The sequence below is a fragment of the Carcharodon carcharias genome, chromosome 20 (genome assembly GCF_017639515.1).
Source record: "Carcharodon carcharias isolate sCarCar2 chromosome 20, sCarCar2.pri, whole genome shotgun sequence".
NCBI lineage: Eukaryota > Metazoa > Chordata > Chondrichthyes > Lamniformes > Lamnidae > Carcharodon > Carcharodon carcharias.
This window is the reverse complement of record NC_054486.1, coordinates 65,222,777-65,234,799: the sequence shown is the minus strand read 5'-3', so window position 1 is coordinate 65,234,799 and position 12,023 is coordinate 65,222,777. Positions and strand designations below refer to the sequence as shown.

Here is a 12,023-nt window from a genome sequence, read left to right as displayed (position 1 = left end):
TCCAAACACTGACTACAGGGCAACCCCACTGTATACCTTCAGTCCAAAAAAACAACAGTTCACCTTTCTTGTCGCTTGGCATAGGCTGAATTCTAACTTGTTGTTCCATTATACCTGTGCTGGCTCTTTGGCATCCAGTTAGTTCCATTTATCTGCCCTATCCCCACAGCCCTGCAACTTTTTGACCTTCCAAGTCTTTATCCAACTCCCTTTTGGAAGTTATTTATTTTTTTTTTGGCCACCCTTTCAGACAGTACATTCCAGATCATCAGAACTCGCTGCCTGAAAGTAAATTCTCTGCCTCGACCCTGGCTCTTCTACCCAATTACCTTAAACCTGTGGCCTCATAGGAGGATTGCTGACCCTTCTGCCACTGGAAACAGTTTCTTTGTTTACTCAATCAAAACCTTTGATTGTGAACATTTCTACTGAAGCAAAGAAGCTGATGGAGAAATTTCTACAAAGTAAAAATACTAACTAATTATATTCCAAATCTACAGATAAAACGTCATTAAAACAATATACAAAAGATGTGAAATAACTCGTCTAAAGTTCACAAATTTACATTGCTTTCATTCCTGTATACTGTACAGTCGAGGTTTGTGAGCCCTGGTTATCTTTGGTGATGAGAAAAGTACATTCAATATGCTAACTTTTTCCTATTTTCCTCTTCAATTTCTTCGAATGGCAATGACTCACACTTGGATACCATTCCACAACCGGTTGCTTTCTGAAACCTATGTATATGTACATAGGTCATTGAAGATGGCAGGGCATGTTGAGAGAGCAGTTAATAAAGCATATAGCATCTAGGCTTTATTAATAGGGACATTGAGTCTAAGACTAAGGAGGTCATGTTGAACTTGTACAAGACACTAGTTAGGCTTCATCTGGAGTACCGTGTCGAGGCTTGGGTGCCATACTTGAAGGATGTGAACCATCCAAAGTGAAAGATTTAAGTTGGAGTTTTGGATGGTTCCCATTGCAAAGCAATTGCCCAATGAAAGTTTGAACTTCTTACATGGACTTCCCAGGAAGGGAGGGGGAGGGTTGGGGTCCCTGCCACATCTTTGGGGGTACCCCCCCAGTTACGATGCCCTAAGAGCTCAGAAGTTATGACCATGTTAAATCTGTAATAAAAGTGGAAAATGCTAGAAATATTCAATGTCAGGTAGCATCTTTGGAGAGACGAACAGAATTTAATGTTTCAGGTTAATGACCTTTCATTAGAAATGCCAAATCTGGTGTTCTCCAGAGATGCTACCAGACCTGTTAAGTATTTCCAGCATTTTCAGTTCTTATTTCAGATTTCCAGCTCGTATTTTTCTTGTAAAAACAGAAAGCAAACTGCTGTGCTATTTGGCTTCAGGGGCACTCAGCTGGAGAGTGAAAAGGAAAATGGACAAGGATCCTACTCATTCGCTGCTCAGTGTTTGCAGCTCAAAGACAAGGGCATGATGGGAAAAGATGAGACTATTTCTAGTTTTGTCAGAAACTAGATGATTAACAGTCATTTACGGTATCTTTACAGTGTAGAACAAGGTCATTCAGCCCATTGAGTCTGCACTGACTCTCTGAAAGAGCATTCCACCTAGTCCCACTCCCCTGCCTTATCCCCGTAACCTTGCACATTCTCTTTTCAAGTAGCAATCTAATTCCCTTTTGAATTCCTCGATTGAACCTGCCTCCACCACCCTTCACGAAGTTTTTACTACAGCAATAGTTACCCAGAAAAAATTAGAGTTAAAACCATTTCTAACTTCTGGTTACTATCATGCTGACCCATCTCTCTCTCTCTCGCCCCCACCGCCCCACCAAAACCAAGTCTTACTCACTTACCTTCTACACTTTTTTCCTGGCTTCTGAAAGCGGCTGGACTTTAAACCTACCTATTTTGTGGCAGCTAGTGCCATAAAAAAAGGGCGTATCTTCCTTACCTCCGACTCAGTTGCCCTCAATACAAGACCTTGGGAACACGCAGCATCACACGGTTCTCAACTGGCCCAAGTCAGAAGCTTGGGCGAGAAAGATGCAGCTGCATTTCAGGGTAAGTAACTAGGAGTGGAGTGACAATCCGACTGCCACTGCATGGAAGTTACGGCCCTTAGCGTTTTTGGGTTGGTCACCCTTCATCAGAACTGGGAATTTTTAGAGATGTAACAGTTTTTAAGCAAGGTGAGGAGGGGAGCAAAGACATATGGGGGTGGAAGGTCAGAGGCACAATAAGCTGTAGAGGTGTGAACAGAGGTAGAAAACCTCCCCTATGACTTTTGGAGCAGTATATAATTGTTGCCTGCTTCAAATTAATGTGTATTATGGCTGTTCATTAATTCCAGCCAAACTGCTTTTAAAAAGAAATAAATCCAACAGATTAGATGACTGGAATGTCAGTGGATTTTGGGGGCTATCGTCTGTAAAAGTTTGCCTTTCAGTTGAGAGATTTTTAAGAAAATTGTAAATGGATGTTAAGTGGTCAGAGCTACTAATGAGAAGATTCTGACTTTGGAGAGAAATTTACTTTCAAATCCAAATTTAGTATATGTTGTCCAGGAAAATTAAGGATTTGTCATTCCATTCACAAAGAGCTGGAGGTTTACATTCTACAGTGCGCTGAAGAATCTAGAACAAATTGATAGGGAAAAAAGTGCCAAATAATTCTCATCTTGAAATGTATTCACTTCGACTTTGTCCCACATGGGACTGTAGGAGCTATGGGCAGCAAGACTCCACCACCTGTCCCGTCTACCACAACTGTTTTTTCTCCAACCCAAGTGATGTCCCACTCTTGGAGGTCCTCCAATGTACTTCAAGTTATCTTTGACTGGCCCCATTGTCGTTTTCCTCCTGGTGGTGCTCACTCTGGTGAGTGGGAGACGTGGTTTAAAAGATATATCGATGTACCAGGATCTTAGCCATGAGAAGCACAACTGGCTGTCATTTATAGGTTGAGATATCAGTTTCAAATGGGGAAAATGTAGTAACCTTTACTTAAGAAAAAAAGGGATAACTGAAGAGCTTCAATTATCTTAAACACCCTGGGTAAGGAAGAGTGAAGAATTATTCCTGATTGCTATCCAAGAACGCCTACTGAAGTCTGATGGGCAGGAGCAGGCTTTGCTAAGATGCCATCCATTACCAAAGCCTGTTGATATTTGAGTTAAATACTAAAAGACTATTAATAAAGTGTGGTGCCATATCTCAGCAGGAATTAAAACATCAAGAAAGGAGAGCAAATTAGGAGAACTGAAACTTTCATAGTGTGTCGTTCAATATCCACATTTTTAAACTTAGAACAACGACATGAACTGGATCTTGGGGCATATTTGTATTTGAATCATCTGCCCCTTTTTCCCAACTTGACCATGTTTCAGAACACCCAAAAATGTTACCCCTTGTTGTTATTCTAAATATCTTCACATTGTGCCTGTATCCCACTTGTTTTGAAAGCCAAAGATTCATTTTCCCAGCATTGATTTCTGACAGAAATACTCACTGAATGTTGTTGAGCCATACAACTTTATGGAGTTAACATTCTCTTGTCTCATCAATTTTCAAACAGTTGTACTCCATCACCACTTGAGCCTTGAGACTGCAGGGATGCACATTTTCATCTTGAGATTCCCTGACATTAACCTGACTCATGCTCAAAAGTTGATAATTTCCCATGCAGAGCCCAAAGGAAAATGAGTGTTTATGTTGCAAAAGCACTGGTAGGTGCCTGGGGATAGGTCAACTGTCTGCCTGTCAGAATAATTTGGGGAAGGACAGAAGCTAGAGATAAAAATGTTAGCCGCTAAAATTAAGTTTGCCTTTCATTAAATTAAAACCCCTTTGCTTTTTTCCCACTGTTTTTAAAGCATCCTATCCACAACACCACAAGGCACTGGTTGGTATGGAGCCATCCATAGGAATAGCAATTACAGTGTAGTGTCTCACTTGCTGAATGGACCTCCAGCAGCTACAGCACCACTTCTCTTCGCTTATGGTAATATTCAAAACAACCACCATCATAACTATTACTCAACACCACAAAACTATTACTCAACGCCACAGAACTAATGGGAATCTACAGTTTCAGTTCTGTGGAAATGTTTACATGACAGTTCTCACAGGCTGACCCCTTGGCTCGTTATGAAAGAATGATTGAAAGAATTTCATTTGTGGCACAATGAAAGAAAAAGAGATTAATGAAGTAATCTTCAGAATGGCATCAATGACTATAAAAGAAGGATAGAGATGTCCTGTAGCATTGCAGCTTGTTTTGACTCTAGTAATGGGGCTGCATATTGCACTTTTACCTACACTTGCAATCGGAACAAAATTCCAGAATGAATCTTAATTTATAATCAATATTCTAAATTTTGGGAATGTTTATACAATTTAGCTGGGCTGAGCAGAAGGAAATATTTTCTTCATAACTTGATTATTCTAAAGCCTGTTTTAATGTGTGATAGGTTTATGGAAAGCAGTGTTAATATCCAAATCTGCCTTTTTAAGCTAACTGAAAAATAGAATGGCTGTTTTAAATACATTAATGCTGTGATGCATGAATTTCAGATATTCTTAGACATCTGCACATGGTCTTGTACCTTTTTGGTCAAAGGAATACAATATTGACAAGATTAGTTTTGTGCTTCCAAAACTCTAATCTACTAGATTTAAGGCCTAACCTGGAAATTTGCTTAAAGTGATCAACAAAGCATTTGAATGTAACGTATAGTGCAATGTTTCACTATTTGCCATTTGAAATCTTATATATGGGCTGAAGCTCTGGTTAACAGATAACATCTGTATATGTATTAATATTGCCAATACTACTGTAGCCTAAAGCTGAGCATTATCTTAACCTATTGTAGATTTGCATGTTTAATTTAGTGAAGAAAAACCTCATTAACCCACATGATATTTTGGTCATCTGGGGTTTCTAAGTTCTTGAGGCTGGTTTCTTCAAACAAGGGTGAAATTATTATTGGATTTCATTTGTAATGTAATTTAACATGTAATATGTGTACACCAGCATGTTCTTTTGTACACGCTTGAACATTCTGTGAAACAGCCGGATATTTAAGTACACTACACAACAATTGTAGGGCACAGATTAAACCTATGGTTCAACACTAAATTTTGCACGTTTTTTTTTGCACTTTTGAGTGTGTTCATAAAGGCAGTACAGCTATTTCAGCAGATGAATGTGAATTATTGCCTATTAAATTGTTTGAATGTGCTGTATTTTTATATCTAAGTATTGAGATGTAAGATGTACAACATTATATGTATGACTCAGGATCTTAATGGAATACTTCAGTGAAAATAAGAAAAGTCTCTACTAAAATGTCTTTAAATCTGGACTTGGTGTGCTAAATGTGCACATTGTTTAGTTGCAAAAATAGTATTTGACATTTGTAGAAGTTTTGCATAAAACTTTCCAACTTTTAAAGTGGTACGAATTCATGAGATTAAATGATTTCCAATGTAAACAAAATTAATCTTCTGACAAAGTTGATATTTGTAGCATTGGATAAGTGTTTAGGATTTGGCTGTCCAGTTTTAATAGTAGGTAATGATCACTTAAAAACAGCCAAAACATGTTTTGACCTTTGTATATTTGGTACATTTAAGAATGAACTTAGGAGTTTGGGATCATACCAATGCAGAAGTGCAGTTACTTATATTGTTACCGATAATACTTACTGCTGTCATCTGAAGCTCTGTAGTGTCTCAGTAGAAAGCCTGAGACCCAGATTTGTTTTATTATTTGGAAGGGTGGAGAGACAGAGGCAACTAATAACCTTCAGTATGCTTTGCAATCTACAACTGTCTTTCTAAATGTTTTGCTCATGTTAATCTTATTCAATTCACACATCCAGCCTCTAGTTAAAACTTTTTTTTATACATAGAAACTGTTCAGCTTTAAAATTTGTGCCCTGCTGTATTGTGTATATTTCATTTTTTAATTTGTGTTTTTCTTTTTGGAGAGTGTATGAGTTAGTCATTTCATTATCTGAATGTGTAGTAAAGATGGATCTCTTGAAAAGTGTTAGCTGCTGAAAATCACCCATTTATTTCTCAAATTTGCTGTTTCCTTGCATAAACCAACTGAACATCCTTAGACTGTAATTAAATTGAGATGGTTGCATAATAGAAACTATATGTCCAGTCTTCATTTGGAGATGCTTTCAAATACTCCAACAGTAACTGAGACCCAAAAGTACTGTTTGGGGGAAAGGGATGTTGGCATTAGAGAGGGGAGGGCAGAGAACTACAGTTCAGTATTACAGGCAACTGAATGTGGATTGGTTCTGGCTCTCGCTAAAATTAGGCTTTCTGATCCATATACATTCATATGGAAGAAAAAGCAGAATTGGTAAATATTTAAATGATGGTGCTTGTCTGTAATAGTTAATCTTACTCATGATTTAATTTTTAATGCATGCTATTACTGATGTACAGCAGCCATTTATACCTGTGGTAAAATTATTCCTTAGACTTGCCATTCTTCAGGCAATGTATCTCTACTTTTAAATTATGTAGAATCTAATCTGACTGGATAATAAGTCTTGTCATTTTTTTCAAAACTTAAGGTACAGTATCTTTGGAAATCTTGATCCCACGTGTTCATGTTGAAATTTTAGAACTAAAGAATTGAGCCACTAGTAATGAATTGATTTGTTTCACAAATCATTTCAAATATGTCTGTGCCAGCATTTGCTAATATATTTTTTAGTTCTTTCATGGGATGTGGGCATCGCTGGCAAGGCCCAGCATTTGTTGTTCATCCCTATTTGAACTTGAACTGATTGGCTTGCTAGCCCATTTAACCACGTGGTTAAGAGTTAACCACATTGTCGTGGATCTGAAGTACATGTAGACCAGACCAAGTAAGGATAGCAGATTTCCTTCCCTAAAGGACATTCGTGAACCAGATGGGTTTTTACAACAATAGTTTTTATGGTGACCATTATTGAGACTAGCTTTCAATTCCAGATTTTATTAACTGAATTTAAATTCCACCAGTTTCCATGGTGGGATTTGAACCTATGTCCCCAGAGCATTAGCTTGGGTCTCTGGATTGCTAATCCAGTGATATTACCAGTATGCAAACACCTCCCCCAATTTTAAATGCTGTAACTCTGAATTAATTCACATGGTTATTTTTGTATTTTTCACAATAGCAAACTTAGCTTGCTTAATGAACCAAGAGCTCATTCTAATTGTATTTTCCATCCAGTCCATGAGTGAATTGTCTAGCTGGCAATCAGTCTGAGGATCAAATACTTATCATATTGCTGTGTGACGTCTTCTGTGGACCAGGATCTGAACAAGCAAACAAATGTTACCCCTACTTTGGCTTGATATGTGATTGTAAGTGGTTGACTTAACTCTGTTGTGAAGTTTTTGATTTCCATATGATCTGTGCCTCTGTTTTGAAGGACATAATTTGTTTCTGTCCATGTGGCAAGGTAAAACTCTCCAACTTTAACCTCCCATTCATTTTGGCTTTTATTATTGATGTCAGGCCAGAAATATTGATAAAACATTTCAACATTTGATTCATTTATTCCCTTTTTTTGAAAATATTTATGATTTTTTTCTTTAATGTTTTCAGTAACTTTCCAATTTGTCACTTTTCAATATTGAATATTTGTGAAACTCTACATGTAATCTTTAAACCTAAAAGTCTGTCTTTGTGGGAGTATAAGTGTACCTATACTGTTTAATACTATTGGTTTATCTGTAAAGTTTACCACTGCATTTGTACTGTTAACTGAAAAGCTGCTCTGGAGGCTTTATTTTATTGTGGCCAATGAATGTAAATGGATTTATGATGTAAAAAGTTGTAACAAGCACTACCATATTTAAATAAATATTTTATGGCATTTGTAAAGGGAAGATGTTACTATTAAAAATTTAATTGAAAAGCTTTAAATCTTGAAGGTTGGAAAATCTTAGTTTTCTGCAGTGGTCTACATGATGCAAGTCAAGGCCAAAGTTGATAACAAAATAAATGACCAAATAATCACCTCAAATTGACGTTTATATTGTCATTTATATTATAGGCAGAGAGTGGGGATAAGGGGGTCCTTCTCAGGATGGTGGCCGGTGACTAGTGGAGTTCCGCAAGGGTCAGCGTTGGGACCACAACTTTTCACTTTATACATTAATGATCTAGATGAAGGAACTGAGGGCATTCTGGCTAAGTTTGCAGATGATACAAAGATAGGTGGAGGGACAGGTAGTATTGAGGAGGTGGGAGGCTGCAGAAGGATTTAGACAGATTAGGAGAATGGGCAAAGAAGTGGCAGATGGAATACAACGTGGGGAAGTGAGGTCATGCACTTTATTAGAAAGAATAGAGGCAGAGACTATTTTCTAAATGGGGAGATAATTCAGAAATCTGGAGTGCAAAAGGACTTGGGAGTCCTAGTCCAGGATTCTCTTAAGGTTAACTTGCAGGTTGACGCAGTAGTTAGGAAGGCAAATGCAATGTTGGCATTTATTTCGAGAGGACTAGAATATAAAAGTAGGGATGTGCTGCTGAGGCTTTATAAGGCTCTGGTAAGACCACATTTAGAATATTGTGAGCAATTTTGGGCCCTGTATCTCAGGAAGGATGTGCTGGCCCTGGAGAGGGTCCGGAGGAGGTTCACGAGAATGATCCCAGGAATGAAAGGCTTAACATATGAGGAACGTTTGAGGACTCTGGGTCAATACTCGATGGAGTTTAGAAGGATGAGGGGGGGATCTGATTGAAATTTACAGAATACTGAAAGGCCTGGATAGAGTGGACATGGGGAAGATGTTTCCATTAGTAGGAGAGACTAGGACCTGACGGCACAGCCTCAGTAAAGGGAAGACCTTTTAGAGCAGAGATGAGGAGAAACTTCTTTAGCCAGAGAGTGGTGAATCTATGGAATTCATTGCCACTGAGGACTATGGAGGCTAGCTCATTGAGTGTATTTAAGATTGAGATAGATAGGTTCTTGATTGGTAAGGGGATCAAAGGTTACGGAGAGAAGGCGGGAGAATGGGGTTGAGAAACTTATCAGCCATGATTGAATGGCAGAGCAGACTTGATGGGCTGAATGGCCTAATTTCTGCTCCTATGTCTTAGTCTTATTATGGTTATTGGGATAAGATGTTTGGGTGGAAGGTGGTGTTGGGGGAGATGGCAATGCAAACAGCCACCACCTTCTGTGCTGTAATTTCTATCATTCAATGAAAACTCTCCTTCATTTGGGCCATGTTTAGAGAAAACTGCCCAGTCTGATGCCCTTTGTGAAATTTGTTTGGTTGAGGTACCAGCTGGTTTTAATAAGAAATCCAAGTACAGATCACCCTGACTGAGATCCCCAATTATGTGTTATTACTTTCCTGCATAATCTGAACCATACAAATAGGATAGTAAAATTGAGAGACTTTTTTTGATCTAATACTATCCTTAATTTCTTTAGTTAGACCTGGTTGGGTTGCTTTTCCTGTTGTGGTTTTGAACCAGAATGGAATGTATAACACTTGCAATGCATACATTTGTTCCTTAAATATTAACCATAGCCTATCCGCTTTCATGTCTTTTAATTAAGTTCCCCAATCTATCATAGCCAACTAACCCCTCATACATTCATAGGTTCTTTTGTTTAGATTTAGGATCCTATTTTCAGATTACACTACTTCACTTTCCGTCCTAATGAAGAATTCTATCGTTATTGTCCCTCTTCTCTAAAGAACCCCATTTGACAAGATTATTAACTCATTGCACGATACCAAATCTAGGATAGCCTGTTCCCAAGTTGTTCCTCTGATGTACTGGTCTAAAACACCATTGAATACACACTTCAGGAATTAATTAACCACAGTATTACTGCTAATTTGGTTTGCCCAGTTTATATGTAGATTCAAGTCACCCCAGGATTACTGTAGCACCCTTGTTACAGGCATCTCTAATTTCCTGTTCAATGCTGTCCCCTACCTTACCACTACTGTTTGGAGGCCTACAGACAACTCCTGCCAGTGTTTTCCCACTGAGCTTCTTAGCTCCGCCCAGACCGATTCTACATCTAGATTTTCTGAACCAATCTCCTTTCTCACTTTTGCACTGTCATCCTTTACTCTCAACACCACCCCACCACCTTTTTCCTTTTTGTGTCTCGTTCCTAAACATCAAACGCTCGGATATTCAGGTCCCAGCGTGGTCACCCTGTTTTGTACCTGTTTACATCTTTGTGCTGTTAATCCATCTGCCTTATTGTGAATGCTCTATGCATTCAGATAGTGCCTTTAGACTTATAAACTTTTTTGTACTATGGCCCTATTTGCTTCTAGCCCTTGTTTCCTTTGCTTTCTACTTTTCTACCTTTTTATTTTGCTCTTTTCCTCTCTTGTCTCCCTGCACAGGTTCCCATCCTTGTGCTACTCTAGTTTAAACCCCCTCCCCATAGTACTAGCAAATACTCCTGTGATGATATTGGTCTCAGTCCTGCTGGGGTGCAACATGTCAGGTCACATCTTCCCCAAAATCAGTCCTAATGCCTCAGAAATCTAAATCCTGCCCTTCTACACCATCTCTCCAGCCATGCATTCATCTGGTCTATTCTCCTATTCCTGATCTTGCTAGCACATGGCACTGGGAGTAATCCTGGAGATCCTGCTTTTAATTTATTTCTTAGTTTCCTATATTCTGTTTGCAGGACCTGGTCCCTCTTTTTACCTATGTCGTTGGAACCAATATGGATCATAAACTCGACCTATTCACCTTTCTCTTCTTTTCATCTCCTCCCTCCACCCACCCCCCCGCCCCCCCTGCCACCACCCCCACCGAATGTCCTGCAGCTGCTCAGTGACATCCTTGACCCTGCCACCAGGGAGGCAACACACTATCCTGGTGTCATGTCTGCAGCTGCACAAATGTCTGTTCCCCTAAAGATAGAATCCCCTATCAGTATTACTCTCCCACTCTTTTTCTGTTTCAGCACCACCCACCCTGTACAGCTGAGCCACTTCTGGTGCCACCGGTTTGAGAAAGCATCTCTCCCAGCAGTCAAGAGGGAGGTGGACCGAGGGGACTCCTGCAATATGCCTAGTGCTTTTACTTTCTGGTAGTCACATTCCCTTTCTACCTGTGTAGTCTTTACCTGTGGTGTGACTACCTCATTGTGTGAGCTATCCAAGATGATCTCAGTCTTACACATGCTCCACAGTGACTCCAGCCACAGCTCCAAAAAGTATCCCCGACCTCCCACATTACACAGTAGGTGCATTCCACATGGCCAAGCTGCCCTGCCATGACTGGCCCTTAAATTACCTCTGGTTTAGAGAATATTAAATATATACTAGGGACCTTACTTTAAATAGTGTTTAAAGTATAAGTAATCCAAACTAAAAACCAATTTTTACTTTAAAGACTGGACAGTAGAAATACTCACCAGTTCCTACTTACCAAGGCCACTACCACACTCTCACTGGCTCTGGGTCCTGCTTGATGAACTTGCTTCCCTTATGCAATGCCAACAGCATGGTGTTGATCTCTGTTCCAGCTAAGACCAACTCGGGAGCTGCCTCTGAACCCTACCCATTATAAAAATCCAGCACAAGGCTGTGGTTTGGTGAATAATTGCTAAGGACCTGCCTTTGGGCAGAGAACTCAAGATGATCTCCTTTGTGAACAAATAAGAGTAAATTTGTTTCTAGCATAGTCCTGTAAATTTATAAATGGTCTTAATGTTAAGGGATAAATGTTGGTCGGACACTGAGAATTGCCTTACTCTTCAAATAGTGCTAGGAAATCTTTTTCATCCACCCAAACAGGCAGCTAAGGCTTTGGTTTAATATTTTCTCTGAAAAATGGAATCCCTTAGTACTTAACTGAAATGTTGGTCTAGATTGTCTGCTCAAGTCTTCAAAACTTGAACCCACAATCTCCAAAAGTAAGAGTTTTTTTATTTGTTCATTGATGTAGGCATCACTGGCTAGGCCAGTATTAATTGCCCTTAAAGTGGCGGTGAGCTGCCTCCTTGAACTGCTGCAGT

General features: G+C 39.2%; 1 protein-coding gene across 3 annotated transcripts in view; it reads left to right on the top strand.

Moving 5' to 3' along the window:
- Window positions 1-7,927, top strand: part of gpr137c (G protein-coupled receptor 137c) — a 34,522-nt gene extending 26,595 nt beyond the window's left edge. For 2 of the 3 annotated variants that reach the window (XM_041214916.1, XM_041214915.1), the window contains one exon: window positions 3,858-5,122. In XM_041214916.1, coding sequence (XP_041070850.1) covers window positions 3,858-4,059 — 202 coding nt within the window. In that variant the 3' untranslated portion in view covers window positions 4,060-5,122. Of the gene's footprint in view, window positions 1-3,857; window positions 5,123-7,228 lie in introns of those variants that run through there. The other variant, XM_041214917.1, reaches the window with a different exon arrangement.
- Window positions 7,928-12,023: the final 4,096 nt, after the last annotated feature.